We start from the raw sequence: 16,385 nt of genomic DNA on the forward strand, positions 1-16,385 counted from the left end.
TAATTCTTGGAACACAAATATTTTATAACTAATAAACAGATATCCATAAAGCAACTATGCAATCTACAACATTCAAGTTGACATTAATTTAATTTGAAAGATCATATAGTTAAGCTGAAATGATATCAGACTTCAGAAATTAAATATGGTACCTACTGTTGTAGCATATCGTTTTGTTTGTTTTTTTGTTTGTTTTTAGCTCAGATGCTAATATTATTGTGTGCAGCATATTAATTTAATTTTTATACCACATTTCTTCTTGTGAAAGACTAAGAAACTTTTTTCCCACTTAACATCTTATGATTATTTTCCATTCAATTGGTACAAAGAAAAAAATTACATATTAAAGTCATTATTTTTTTTTCATAAAATTTGGGTAATTGAAACAATACTAATTAGAAACAGAGAATTAATCTCAGGGCAGTAAATGGATAATTAAAAGTCATAATCCAAATTGTTCAGGATACATTTCTATTAATATTTCTATTAACGCTGAAGGTAACAAGCTGCACTAATATATAGATTTATAATAAAAATAAGAAATATATGATACCCTATGAATTGTTTCATTGAGATCTGAACATATGGAACATAGAGAAACAGTGTTTCATAGGTTGAGAAATCCCAAATTAAGGTTTGGAGATGTTAAGTAACCTGTGAGTCAAAAAGCTCAAAAGTGGTAAAGCCCAGATTTGAATCCAATTCAGTCTTCTTTTTATGTTACTACAAAAATAAGAGTACTAAATATAGCATTATCCCATTTATGTAAATAGTTAAAAAAAAAAACCTCACAACCTTATGATCTGATAATAATGACTGAAAACTAAAAAAGAAAGAAGAGCATTGACTAAAAGCATAGCAGAATGTCAGAGAAATATATAATATGGAGAATATAAATCACAGAAATCTTTATTGCTAGAAGCAGATACCAACAGATATAATATTTTAATGGAAATCAGTGTCAAAATGCTTTATGTTTGTGTCACTTACAATAAAAAATGAAATGAAAACCAGGATGACGAATAAAGCTAGGTAAAAGACAACTCACAGGACAAAAGAAAATAAAACCAAATTAAGAACACCTTTTAAATAGAAAGTTACTGCATTTTTGCACTAAACATATTATGACTTTGCAGGCTATTAACTTAAAATAGTATTTTATAAATTTTATGGCTCCTATTTCCAAATAAAATAAACCTATTTCTCAAAATACTGTTAGACACCACTGATGATAAGATAGAGCATACATTTAAAAACATCTTTTCTTTTTTTTCAGGAAAAAAAAGTAAACTCATTCAACGGTCCTAAAATTTACTCTACAATAGAGTAGAAAAAAGTAACAATTCTTTAATTTTTCTAAGTTAGATTTATTTTTTTTTTAATTTTTTTTCAACGTTTTTATTTATTTTTGGGACAGAGAGAGATAGAGCATGAATGGGGGAGGGGCAGAGAGAGAGGGAGACACAGAATCGGAAACAGGCTCCAGGCTCTGAGCCATCAGCCCAGAGCCTGACGCGGGGCTGGAACTCACGGACCGCGAGATCGTGACCTGGCTGAAGTCGGACGCTTAACCGACTGCGCCACCCAGGCGCCCTCTAAGTTAGATTTAATCTAAAACTCCAACACTCTGGACTTAATGGGAAATTGGATTTTGTCATTCTCAGATACCACTTCCGTTCTATTCAGAATAGTGTACATGTTGTGGGTCTAACAAATTTAAGCCTTTGAAGAACATCTGATCTCTCGGCATGGTCACAAATGGCATGCTGTGCTTTAAGCCCACTGGCTGATGCTGACACTTGTGAGACTACCCTTGTGACACTACACTTGTGACACTATGGTCTACCCTTTCCTGGTGCACCACACGGCTATTCTCTCTGAAGTGTTCCATCTCAGTGGGTAACGTAGGGGAGCTGGCAGAGATCCTCTTTGTTTTATCAATATAGGAAAAATGTAAATAACATAGTATTTACCATTTTACCCTCTTAAGTGTACATTTCAGTGGCATTAAGTACATTCACACTGTTGTATAACTATCACCAGTATCCATCCTCAAAAGTTTTTTATCATCTCAAACTGAAAGTCTGCAACCATTAAGCAATAACTTTCCATTCTGCTTACCCTCAAGCCCCAGGTAACCACTATCCTACCTTCTATCTCTAAGACAATCTAAGACAAAATTTTACTGTTCCAGGCACCTTATATAAATGGAATCAGACAATATTGATGTTCGTTTGTGTCTAGTTTATTTCAATTAGCATGTCTTCAAGCTTCATCTGTGTTGTAGCATGTATCAGAAACTGATTCTGTCTTACAGTATTTTTCTTTATCTGGGTAACATGACCGTATTTAGTGACAAAGGTAAGAAAGGAATTGGAATTAGAGAGTTTAGTGGACAGTAAATTAAAAAGAGAAATTCTGGAGAGCTAAAAAAGAAAATGCAGAAGCTGATATTACAGTGCTTGTTTTTCTTTTTTTCCCCATTGCACTAGAAAATTAATTTGAACACATTTCAGCACATCTTCATTTGTGATTCACATTGGAAATAGAGCTTTTTAAATTTATTGCTTGGTTTGAAAATAGACAAACTTATAACAGCCTCCTATCCATCCTCGTCTTCCCAAATCTTATGAAAACCAGCAGGTTTCTCTATTAAATACCTAGTCATGCGAATCATGTAAGAAGATGTCATTGCTATAAAACAATGCAAGAAGCAGTGAGGAAAAAAGACTGCCAAGTTAAACACAAAGGACAAAATCTGTCTGCATATTCCCACACCCTTAAACACGTATTCCAGTGTGAACTGCCTGTCGGGTTTTGATGACAGAACTTGGCTCACCAGGCAATCATTCTCAGAAGGACTCAGCTCTCTCCAGAAACTGCATTTATATTTCCCAGATGATTATGTCTTTTATCAAAAGCAGCAGTTGAAAAATGGTCAAGCTCAGCATCAGAAAAGTCCAGCTATGACGACTAGTTTCACCTACAGATAAATATGGGAAAGGGCAGGAGAGCAAGACGGTTGATGGGTTTGGATTCTCAAGAATAACATTAAGTTCATGTAGACAAAGATTGGAAAAAGCAGTGAGCATCAGGGGCAAATGATTTTTTTCTTCAGGAAATTAGCTTTTTCACAAACTTAGCTTATGTTTTTTATCTTTGAAATATACGAAGCAAATGTATCAAGTGCATAGTAGTCAGGACAAAATTAAAATGCACAAATGTGTGCATAATATTATAGCAATATATATGCCTCTGTGCATGAGTTCACAAAAATACATATATTCTTTAATTTCAAATAATGAGACAATGTTTTCAAAGAGAAATGATAGAAATATGCCAGAAGAAGAAGAAGGAGGAGGAGGAGGAGGAGGAGGAGGAGGAGGAAGAGGAGAAGGAGAAGGAGGAGAAAAAAGCTTGAGGTCTCCATTTAAAATCTATAGATACATGTTACAGGATTAATGATCAATATTGTTTGTCATGTTAATCCCTATGGGAAGAATAAGTATAAATTTTATGATAAAAAGATCAACCAATAGTTGGTAGAATGAGAAAAAGATTTTAACTTTTCAATAGTATATTCCATTTCATGAAGACTAGCCTGAGGCATCAGGTCAAGTAATATAATAACTTGGTAAATAGAGACTTGGGCATAAGAAGTGAAATTTAATTTAGTGGTCTTATGTTAATCATTGAGGGTCCAGAAGAGAGCAACAAAACAATCTTTAAAAAAGGAAAATAGAATTTATGAGGGGAACTGAGGGAGCTAATCAAATATAGCCTAGAGAAGAGATGACTACATGGTACTTAATTTCACTTGAAGGGATATAAGCAGAGGCATGATATTAGGGCCAAAGGACTGGTATGAATGCTGATTTAAACATGTGTCAGTAATTAAAACTATATATGCAGCTAGTGCATTTAGACTTTTATATTTACTTAAAATTGTTTTTTTGCCCCATAGAATTATGTGTTTTTGGCTCTGGACTTAGGGAGAGGAAATAACTTATATTGGCTACAACATAAGTGAGTGAGAACTTTTTATTTTGTTTTCTTTGTGAGTATTTTAGTGGAGTTATTATTCATTTTTTTTTGAGCCATGCTTTATCACTACATTTTGGAGATATGCAGTAATTGTGTCAGTTTTGTCTCTTGAAAGTTAGAAGCAGTTAATATTATTAGATTAATTTGAGATGCTTAGGTATAAAGACTAATTAAAATAAACCTTAACAACTAGCAAAAACCATTAATCATTTAATATGAGCAGAGGGTGTTATGTAAGTGATGAATCACTAAATTCTACTCCTGAAACCAATATTATACTATATGTTAACTAACTAGAATTAACAAAAATTTGAAACAAACAAAAATTAGTCTATCAGTCTGTGACCACTGTACCCCTTTTCCAAAATTCATAAAACCATTTAACCTATGAAAATTATAATTATAGGCCAGAGCTCAGTCCATAATTTGAATTTTTATTTAAACCTACTGGGTATTAACATTAAAAATTTCTAAACACAGTTTGAAAATTAATATGGAGTGATTACTTCAGGTATTTTGAAATGTGATTTCATTTATTTAAAAAAAATAATGTTTATTTATTTTTGAAAGAGAGAGAGAAAGACAGAGCGTAAACAGGGGAGGGCAGAGAGAGAGGGAGACACAGAATCCAAAGTAGGCTCCAAGCTCTGAGATGTCAGTGCAGACCCCAGGGCGGGGCTCGAACTCATGATCATGATCTGAGCCAAAGCTGGACGCTTAACCGACTGAGTGCCCTGAAATGTGATTTCATTTGAATTTTTCGTAGTAATTCTATTTGCTTCAGTTATTTTTTGTGTTAAAATGGATTTCTACTTTGACTTCAATTCTACTCTGATTCATAATTTTTTTAAATGTTTATTTATTTTTGAGAGAGAGAGCACAAGCAGGGAAGGTGCAGAAAAAGAGCAGGAGAAAGGATCCAAAGCAGGCTCCCTGCTGATGGCAGAAATCCTGATGTGGGGCTCAAATTCATGAACTGCGAGATCACGACCTGAACCAAAGTCAGACGTGCAACCTACTGAGCTACCTAGGCACCCCTCTGATTTATAATTTTTTTTTTTAATTTTTTTTTTCAACGTTTATTTATTTTTGGGACAGAGAGAGACAGAGCATGAACGGGGGAGGGGCAGAGAGAGAGGGAGACACAGAATCGGAAACAGGCTCCAGGCTCGGAGCCATCAGCCCAGAGCCCGACGCCGGGCTCGAACTCACGGACCGCGAGATCGTGACCTGGCTGAAGTCGACGCTTAACCGACTGCGCCACCCAGGCGCCCCTCTGATTTATAATTTTTAAAAATTATTTTATTACAAATGATTAGATTAACAACAACAACAACAAAAAAAAAACAAAAAAATCCCTATTCTGAGAATAGATTTGAGTGAAATATGTAGATTGCAACTATTATTATGGTGTCATTTTTAGTTCAAATTATTAAAGGGATAAAAATATTTTAGGGTATTAATGTAAAATCTTATAAAGGCATTAGCAAGGCATTTATGTGTCAAACTACCCTTTTTCTAGTTCTATATTTCAGTTAACATTAAGTATTTCCTAAGTTTCCCTATGTGTCCAACACTATTTTGTTTTGTATGGTCTCTTATTTGCTAGTACCTTAAAATATACTATGAAAGAGAGAGGGAGACACAGGTACAAAACATTTAGCAAATAATAGTTCAGTACATAACCAGCTATGTAATTGTAAATTACAGACCATAAGTACCCATTAAGAAAAAAGACTACCAGTGGGAGCTACAGGCAATTAGGAATGTTGATAGAGGGTGGTGGATGTTGTGACAGAAGAAGTACTAAGATCTCAGATTGTTTAAGAGGAGTGAGGGAAAAACACTAAGAACAAGGCCAAAATGGAATTTGTGCTGAAAGAGTAAGAAAACTAAGCTGAATAGAATGGTTAGAAGGGAAAAAACCTTGGGAGGGAGAATTAAGCACAAAAAGCTGAAGGTTTGTTTGAGGAGTCCAAATTTGCTCAGGGCAGCAAGAGGGTTTGTCTATAGACATGAATGGCAGGGAGATCAGGTGGCACATATGCCTGTGATATATGGTCAAAATGAACAATATAAATAAACATCGATGCCAAACATTTTTTATTAAATAGTTATCTTAGGAGAACCAGAAAGAATACGTGGCAAACCCAGAATTTTTGTTGTTGTTAGTTAATACTGATAAATGATTATTTCGCCTCAGATTTCTACTTTTGCTTAATCTTCCATTATTGCGTTAAGGAGCTATCTCTTTCTTCCTGATTCCAGCCCTCCTACCAATTTTGGTGGAATGCTCCCTGTTTCCTCATCACTTCCATTATTCTCTGAAGGTTTTAAATTTAAAAGCCGTATTTTTTTCTGTCCTAGTTGTTATACCAGGTTTGTGTAATTGCATAATCTCACAGACATTCACGAACCACCTGTGTTCTGGAGCTACTTCATAACCCATGAGAGCCCATTGTGTGCATCTCCTCCCAACTGTACTTATAGTGACTTCACATTGGGGGGCTTGAAATCGGCTCTGATGGGGATATTTACACCATGAAAAGTGGCAAATGGACAAGTCAAAAGTTTTTGGTTTGGTTTGTTGGGGGTAGGGGAGTAGTTCGTTAAACAATGATTAACACACCATTGTGTGCAACAATGTATTTTTCCATACACCTTCCAATTGGTTTTTAGTTAAAGTTTTTATGAATCAATCAGAAAATGTCTATAGAATACCTATACTGCTTAAGGCTGCTAGGCTAGAAAGCATGAACATGAAAGCTCACAATCTGTTCTTGTTAGTACATGTATAATGCCTATAAATATGAAATCTGATACGTTCTTTCTCATGAAATTAAAAAAATGCTTAGGTGTTTCAATATTTGTTGATGTATACGCTACAGGAAGAAAGGAAATCAAAGTTGAGTTCCATGACAACTCCTTGGATTTAGAACAGACATCCTGATAGGACCAATAATCAAATGATAGGTAACAAGACATTTTTAAGAAGAATTCCTGTGTGTGGCAGATACATTTGCATGGTTAGCAAATAATCTAGATTTTAGGATTTGGGACAAGAGCGACAAGTATCAGGTACAACTCTGTGGATTGCTCTTCATAAATTGTTCCTGCAACAACTTTAATAAATCTGAGATTCTGATATATCCAGCTGGAAGTTTATGAATCATTTCTTAATTATGTGATGAAAGTGTGTCTGACAGCAGGGAATCTTAAAAGAAACAATGGTTTGAATGAAGGCCTTTGAGTTCCCAGATTTTCCAGAGATTCCTCCATCATAAATTTGGAAGATATCAGCAAAATTATGGCATCTTTATTCTGGGCCATTTCAACAGTAAAAGCATCTCTGGTAGTATGTTTACCATTCATTCATTCATTCATTCATTTATTCATTCATTTATTCTTTATAATTATTGTGTTCTCATCATGTAACAGGCACTATGCTTGTCAATATCTCCCCCTTATTCAAATTACAATCTAGCAATGAAACTGACAATAATTGGTTACAGATCAGTACAGGTAAAGGTGTTTCAGACAACACAGAGAATGGCCATTTAGGGAATTGAAAGAAATTCAGTAGGACAGATTTTTATAGGGTCAAAATTCTTAAAAAACTACATGCAAATATTTACACACAGATTTGGATTTCTTAGGGGAAATTGGAAAGTATTAAATATTTATTTTTGTCTATACGATTAAAGAAATGATAAGATTTTATTTTGGAAAGGACCTGAGTTTAAAAGGAAAAACACTTGATTTTTAGTAAATTATAATATTTGGAGTATTGCAGATCCCGATGGGAGCTAAATCAGTGCTCACTGACTGACAGGAATATGAACAAAGTCATAAGAACTAGCTTATCAAGAACACAGAATTAGATTTCATTATTGCAGATGGCTATGAGAAGTAGTATTTTGATGTGGGAATTCACTCCACTCTTTGCTTCACTGTTCTTTTAAATTTTTTTTTTAACGTTTATTTATTTTTGAGACAGGGAGAGACAGAGCATGAACGGGGGAGGGTCAGAGAGAGGGAGACACAGAATCCAAAACAGGCTCCAGGCTCTGAGCTGTCAGCACAGAGCCTGATGCGGGGCTCAAACTCACGGACCGCGAGATCATGACCTGAGTCGAAGTTGGCCGCTTAACCAACTGAGCCACCCAGGCGCCCCTTCACTGTTCTTTTAATAGAAATAAGTATTTGGAAAGTTTTTCTGCCATACTTGTTCTTACTTATTCGGTCAGTGTTCACACCCTACTGTACATGCCTACAACATAAAGGAGAAACACATATCGGGTTTAAAGCCACATAGTAGTGCAGCACTTACCTATGGTATCCCAGATCCAAAGTCTAACATTGACCTGCTTGAAAACCTTTCCCCCCTTTTTCTATATATTTCTTATTTCCATAAAATAGGAAAAACAATAACTCTATGTAAAGAGGCCAAATGATACAACATTGAAGGTTTTTTTTTTTAAATAAAATCACCTATTTAAAATTTATGCATGTCACTTTTACTTTCTATTTCTTATGTAGTATCTCATAACACATTAATCTATCATGTTAGCCAGAAAAATAAAGAGAGGTTGCTACTTTAAAGGTGACACATTGTCTTATTTCTTTATGTTGTGTCTTATTTTTTTTAATGTAATTTATTGTCAAGTTGGTTTCCATACAACACCCAGTGCTCATCCCAGCAGGTGCCCTCCTCAATGCCCATCAACCACTTTCCCCTCTCCCCACCCTCCATCAACCCTGTTTGTTCTCAGTATTTAAGAGTCTCTTGTGGTTTGCCTCCTTCCCTCTCTGTAACTTTTTTTTTCTCCCCTTTCTTCCCCTCACCCTGGTCTTCTGTTAAGTTTCTCAGGATCCACATATGAGTGATAACATATGGTATCTGTCTTTCTCTGCCTGACTTATTTCACTTAGCCTAATACCCTCTAGTTCCATCCACATTGCTACAAAAGAACATATTTCGTTCTTTCTCATTGCCAAGTAGTATTCCATTGTATATATAAACCACAATTTCTTTATCCATTCATCAGTTGATGGACATTTAGGCTCTTTCCATAATTTGGTTATTGTTGAAAGTGCTGCTATAAACATTGGGGTACATGTGCCCCTATGCATCTGCACTCCTGTATCCCTTGGGTAAATTCCTAGCAGTGCTATTGCTGGGTCATAGGGTAGATTTATTTTTAATTTTTTGAGGAACCTCCACACTGTTTTCCAGAGCGGCTGCACCTTATGTTGTGTTTTAAAAATTTCTTCATGTTGTGGCGCCCAGGTGGCTCAGTCAGTTAAGCGTCCTACTTCAGCTCAGGTCATGATCTCACAGTTGACGAATTCGAGCCTCACGTCAGGCTCTGTGCTGACAGCTCAGAATCTGGAGCCTGCTTCAGATTCTGTGTCTCCCTCTCTCTCTGCCCCTCCCCTGCTCAAGCTCTGTCTCTCTCTCTCTTAAAAATAAATAAACATTAAAAAATTTTTTTCTTCATGTTTTGGAGACTATGTGTCTCAGCTGTCCCACAATCTCCAGAGTTATCCCGTCCCTTTTTTTTGTTTCTAAATTTGCTGAAAGCACTACACAAATGGGATATTTAAAGGATTTCACCCATGTCTGGGTAAGTGATGGTGGAGATAGTGGTGATGAGGATGGTGATAACAATGATAATGATTCTGGCAGTCAAGTTTTTAAGTGCTAAAAGATTGGATTAATTACACAGCAATGTGAACACAACCATATTCACTAATTTTTCCTTTGGCATATATATCACAAAATAAAGACAGTTTTATCCTCACATGCCAACTGCACGCTGTTGCTCTTACAGAAAAACCATAAAATTAAAAATAACTCATTGCTTCCGGAATTGAGCAAACCTGAGTTGTATTACTGAAAGTTATATTAACTATCTGTGTTATTTGAACAAGTTCCTTAATCTCTACAGTCCTTAAATTCCTCTTCCATAAAATAAGAAAAACAATAACTATATTTAAAGAGATTAACTGATGCAACAGCATATATAAACTGCTTAGCCCACAGTAGGTACTTCATGCATATTCTTCCCTCTAAGTTTGGAAAAAAAATTAAATTACTACAAATTTACTTTAATGTTTCTTACAAGACAGTACTAAGCTCTAAAGAATTAAACAATATTTTGTCAGTAGAAATGTTTAAACATCATTATCATTTTCTTTAATATTCATACTCTCTGAAAAAGTTTTCACTAATGTAATATAGGTTACGATAAGGAAAGAATTATCAGTTATCCTATGTATTTTTTTGTAATATATATTACTATACCTTGAAATTTTTCCATTCCTTTTTTTGTTCCCTTTCCAAATATACATTTTTAACATCCTCCTACAAGAAAACAAGGTTAGATTGATTAAATGAGCTAATACTTTTCCAGTTATTTAGTATTCTGTACTGTGATTCAAACTACTAGATTTAAAATCAAAGCAAACCTTGAACATGTATAACTGTGAGAAGCTAGAAAATAATAGCAGAGGAGTTGAACAGGCACATGATAAAAAAAGATGGGATAATGTATTTAAGCAAAGCATCAGATATGAAGACAGAGTCAGATTTTCAAGGACAAACAGGGTCTTGAAATAAACTTCTTTTGGTAGCTTACAATGGATTACTATTGAACACATAAATAATTTAGTTATGTTTATATAAAGTGACACACATACACAGTCTTTCCAGGTGTTCTTGTAACTTCGTAATACTTCCATTTTATAAAATAGAAAACAACTAAGAAACAGAGGGATGAAATTAGGACTGCTTGCATTTTTAAAATAAAGATTCGCTCAATATGATCTCTGTGGTGCTAAGTCACACTAAAATTATCATTCCTTTTCTTCTGTCTATATCATCGTTTTTGTTTTTATTGTGTTTAAATTCAAATTGTGAACACAATGAGTGAATATAGGTCTACACTTATGTTGAATAAATGTTTCTGTAAAGTGTATATAAAAATTAAAAACCAACAACTATCTTACAAATAGTCTCCCAGAAAGCTTCTAGTTATCAAATGCGAAAGGATTTACATTTTAGAAGGACATGATTCTTGCCTGCTATATTCTACATAATTTAGAAGGACACAAACACTTGAATATAAAAACAGATTTCTTAAGCAGAACAAAAGAGTGCACCACTTAACATTTCAGCTATTCGTATCAAAACCTGTAATAGTACCGTATGGCTTATGTATAGTCAAAAAAATCCAAATGATAATGAATTTGGTTTCATACTTTATATCACATAATAAAAAATATTAAATAATAAAAATATTAAATAATATACAACAGCTTACTTCTGGCATATGGCTTTTCACATAAAAGATAAGTTTCCAGTTGTTCTACATACTGGACAATAACATGTCACTGTTAATAAAATAATCAAATAAACAATGTAATAGAGAGTAAGTCACAAAGATTGTTCACTTTCATCACACATATCAATTCAAACTACACTAAACGTAATTCAAACCTTGCTAATTCAGCAGGCATGCAAGTATCTTACCTTGTTCATTACTTTGGTTTTTATTTTTGTATTCAGAAAATAAATTTACACTGATTACCAGGTGATAAATGCTATATAAAACAACTTTTGTTTTTATTTGGGGAATTTTGATAGTTTGGCAATCACTTTCGGAATCATGCTTGTAATGACTCCCAGTGTAAAGCAAACCTTAGGATTAATTGCAGTGACTATAGCTTTCCTGACATTATTATCCCTCATACAAGGATAATCTGGTGGATAACTTCACACTGTAGAATAACTAATGACCCCATTCTCTTTTTGGCAGTCCAAATGAGACATCTTTCAATGAAAACGAAAGACAGATGTTCAACATTAGCAGATGTCCAGGGTGTGACACACTAAACATATGCAGGGAATGGAAACCCTAGATTCTCTCATATGTGTAAGAAATGCTGACCAGTGTGTGTAAGATTTCCTAGTAGCATAATACGGTTTTGTAAGAGTAGAATTTTGTTCATATATTAGATAATACTATCCTCCTACATTCCAATCTCTACATCCTCCCAAAACTATTTTTCTTTTGAAACAGTATTAATGATCCATTAGATTTTTAAACTATAATTAGTTTTATTACTTTCATACTATTTTCTACATAAAAGAACAAAATAAAAGACTATAACATGCACAGATAATTTATCCGCACTATTCAAATAAATTATTGATCTCTTTTGTCCAAAAGATTCCATGTGGCTTTCTCTATCATTCATTTCTACTCAAATATCATATTCTCAGTGTCTTTGCAGTGAACCTGTCTCCTTCCTTGCGAATGTCCTCACTCTGTTCAGGCTCCAATACCAGTGCTTGGTAGCACCCTATGTAAGTACGCTCCTTATGGTGCTAAGGTCCAAAACCTTGTGCAAATTTCTGGACCCTTCTGAGAGGACCTGTCCTCAGCCTCTTGTGCTCTCATGTCCTGCAGGGGGCAGTCCTGCCATGCAGGCAACCTTCTCAAACTGCTCAGGCTAGGACACTCCCTAGTGAATCCTTCCCCTTCATTCTTACTCTGAGCATGCTCTGACACTCTGCCTACTGCCCCTCTATATGGAAGTCCTCATCAGCTGCCTCAGGCTTCAATATCACATGCCATGCAGCCCTACTAGGTGAATGCCATTTTGTCCTACATGGCCCTCATCCACACCCTGTTCTGGAGGCTGCCCTTCCTTGCTGGCACTGCCCACCTCCTGCCCCCACCATGGCTTCAGCACTAAATTGTACAGGAAGAGAAGGAAATAGAAGGAGAAGATAAAGAGGAAGCACGCTGCATATATACTCTGTACACATATCCCCACATATATACTCATATGTAGACATAATACCTATGTATATATATATATTTGTGTGTATACATATGAATACATATTTTATGTACATTATTGAGAACAATAGTGAAAAAAACAACTGACACTATTTACAACTGAGCTTTTTGTTTCAGATCTTATATTTTAGCACAAATCTAATTATTCTGTTGTGAGTACATGCAAATGATCTAAATATAACTGTTTAACTCAGAAAACTGAGGGGTTTGGGTTTTTTTTAACATATTTGTGATGGTCTTAAGTTATTTAAATGGCTTGATTATTTAATTATTTCTTGAAATTTGTTTCTAGCCATGAAATAATTGTTTTATAAAACTAAAGTAAAACACATTTTCACAGATCCAAAGACAAAGATATATCACTAGCAAAGTTGAGATGTACTTATAAGACAAGTAAAGTAGTCGTTTTATGACCCAATGATAAAGAAAGCATATTTTATCTCTCAACACTTGAAAAAAAGTGTATTTTTCATCTTCTGAGTCCTTTTACCATTTAGGAGGTCAACAGATTAATCTACCCATTTTGGGTAAATCTTAATTATTTTTAACTTTCCCCTACATCTGGAATTAAATATAACATGTATATACACAATAATAATAAAAATAAGTAATGATAAATATATATATTTAGAAGTAATAAATATATATTTAGGATATATATTTTTATTTTTAAAATATATATTATAGTCTATATGATATAGTTTTATTATTAGAAGTTTTTAAAGTTAGAATCCCAAATTTTTGTTTTTATCAATTTCTTCAACTTTTTAAAAATCCTTCCTGAGATTTTAAAATCTCCTTTCTCTCTGTCTCTCTCTCTCTCTCTCTGTCTCTCTCTCTCTCTCTCTCTCTGTTTTTCACTTCCTACTTTTCCCACAATTCCTTTCCCCTTCATCCTTTTTCTAGCTTATTCATCAAGGAAATATATAAAGACTGATGTCACAGTATTTGACACAACTGCAACTGGATTTAAATTTCACAACTAAAGAAATATTTTTGATGGTTTAGTATAACATGGAAATTACTATTAACCACCTAGCTTTGTACATATTAGCCACTAGTAGAATCGTCAGGTGTGCTTACTACTGCCATCTGTTCACATGACCCCGTTCTTGGTAACCACAGAGCATGTTGCCTCACTGATACAATGAAATGAGCTTTTGTGATTATTCTATTATTGTTGTACCCCTATTGCCTATTGCAAATGTAATTTAGCATGGAAAGTATCTAAGGTTGATAATCCACTACCTTCTTGTATTCATCTGCTACTTTTAATTGTCATTTGATTGGTTTCTGGGCTTTTGATTAATTACTTAATTAAATAAACTATGTGTATTTCCCATTCTATGTCAGAAGCCATAAAGTACATCGATGAATGAGATTTTTGGTTACTGTTCTTGAAGAATTCTCAGGTTATTGAAGATAAATACTTTTTTATTTATAGAAACCAGTGGAAAGTTACACTTTACCATAAAGTTGCTTTATGCTTTATCATAGTGTTTGATAAAAACTCCACCTTATCTTACTACTCCTACAAACGATAGGCTAACAGACACAACAAACTACACTGTTTATTTTTTGCTCCTGTGATGTTCCAATGTAGGGATGGGTGGTGGTATTGCTTTGCATCGGTATTCAGGGACCCAGGCTCTTTCTGTCTGTGGCTTCTCAATTCCAAAGGCTCTAGAGTCCTCCTCTAAATCATCTTCATCCAGATTCAAACAAGGGAAGATGGAAAATCATGGACATGATGAGAGGGAGAATATGGAAACTACAAGGACATCTGAAAAATGTAGTCTAGCTGTGTGTCCAGGAGGAAAGTGAAAAGATTTTGATGAGCAACCAGCTAGTTTCTGTCACAACATTATTTTTAGGTCTTTGTCAACTGCAGAGATACTCTATGGTTGATCATTTCACAAAATGGAAACTTAAATCATGGAAAAATAATAGAGAAATCCTAACCAATATTGAGATTTTTAAAGTGACAAATGTCTCCCTCTCTCTCTCTTTCTCTTTTCCTGGCAGTTGATATACTGTAATAGATTTGTTTGGATTTTGTTATAAGGAGTTCTTTACATAAGAAAGTTTTGTATAGTATGCACTTTCTCTGATTCTTATTAAATAACCCTTAAGGAACCATCCAATTATGGTGCTGTTAGAAATGGGAGACCTCTGAGATAAGGTACAGGTGAAGATATTGAAGATTCTACAGGTAGGTAGCACACATTATCTAACTCATTTTACTCCTTTCTATTTAAAGTGTCCTAACCATCCATTTAAGCTCTCAAAACTATCACTAAGTATTCTCTGTTTTAAAAAAAGTGCACCTTTGGTAAAAGAAAGAAAATACTTCATAACTATTGCATATACACTTTTAAAAATTCACAGTAATTGTTTGGTAAATTTTAATCACAGGAAGGTTAGATTCTTATAATCAAAACATAATATTTATGCTCCAAGAAAGCAGTAATATTATCTGACAGATTAAAAAAGCATAAATAATAATTAATCTATATTTTGTAACTTTAGAAAGAAATTTATTTAGAGTATTGTTAATGAATGAGGGATTACTTAAAGAAAGTAAAAGCAAATCTGTTCAGCAAAAGCAAAACACCAAATAGCTTTCTAAAGAACTAATCTAAACTGAAGCAAAAACATATGACCTTGGATTTGTATAAAACAACAATTAGGAAAAGATTATAGAATCTTTGAGATAGAAACTTACACATATTTACATTAGCACCATAGTCCTGGAATTTCTCTATAATTTTCTTGATACAGGCATCCCAATCTTATCTTCAACACTTCCAATGGGTGGAGACTTACTATTCTCAGGTGAGCAAGAGCCATTGCTGGGTACATAGGTCTTTATAAAATGCTGTCTTATACTGACTTAAAATAAAATTCCTTATGATTTCCAACCATTCATCTTTATTCTGTGATGAGACAATGAATACAATTATGTCTTCTACATAAGATACTTTTAATGATGATTGATTTAATCCAATCCATCAATCTTTTCTCTATTCTGAGCGTCTTTCTTTATACCAGCTCTCTAATATTTCCAATTAAATTGTCAGCTTTCCTTTTAGAATGCCTTTGGATATTCCCAACCAGAAAAAAATGTGTGAGATGAGAATCAACATACCTGGCATTTGTTATGTCATTTTTAACATAAAAATATGCAGTAAAAATAACATACCCCGATAATGAATTCCTTGAACTTCATATTTCTCATGAAATACAATAAAAGTTATGTTTATACTATTACTTATATTTATTCTTTTGGAAAAATGGTGGTATTATTATCTCATGAAATTTGACAGGGTAATGTCAATATCTCAGGAGGAAAATATGTGTGGTTCTAGAACAAAATAGGTATTAGGAATTGAATTATTGATAGCAGCTTATGTGCAGTAAAAACATTTTAAACTCATTTATGGAAATGTATCCTTTTGTAAGGTACGATGG

General features: G+C 34.0%; 1 protein-coding gene across 3 annotated transcripts in view; it reads right to left on the bottom strand.

The window, feature by feature from the left end:
- Positions 1–16,385, bottom strand: part of CNBD1 (cyclic nucleotide binding domain containing 1) — a 492,838-nt gene that overhangs the window by 1,265 nt on the left and 475,188 nt on the right. Inside the window, exons 12-13 of one of the 3 annotated variants that reach the window (XR_015246579.1) lie at positions 10,352–10,411; positions 2,840–2,983 (exon numbers count right to left, since the gene is read on the bottom strand). Coding sequence is in view for 2 of the 3 variants with exons in the window: in XM_086695102.1 (XP_086551228.1) it covers positions 2,951–2,983; positions 10,352–10,411 (93 nt within the window). In the remaining variant the exon portion in view is untranslated. Of the gene's footprint in view, positions 1–2,548; positions 2,984–10,351; positions 10,412–16,385 lie in introns of those variants that run through there. The other 2 variants (XM_086695102.1, XM_086695101.1) reach the window with 2 other exon arrangements.

The sequence above is a fragment of the Puma concolor genome, chromosome F2, assembly GCF_028749965.1.
Source record: "Puma concolor isolate L17-30 chromosome F2, mPumCon1.1.hap2, whole genome shotgun sequence".
NCBI classification, from domain to species: Eukaryota; Metazoa; Chordata; class Mammalia; order Carnivora; family Felidae; genus Puma; species Puma concolor.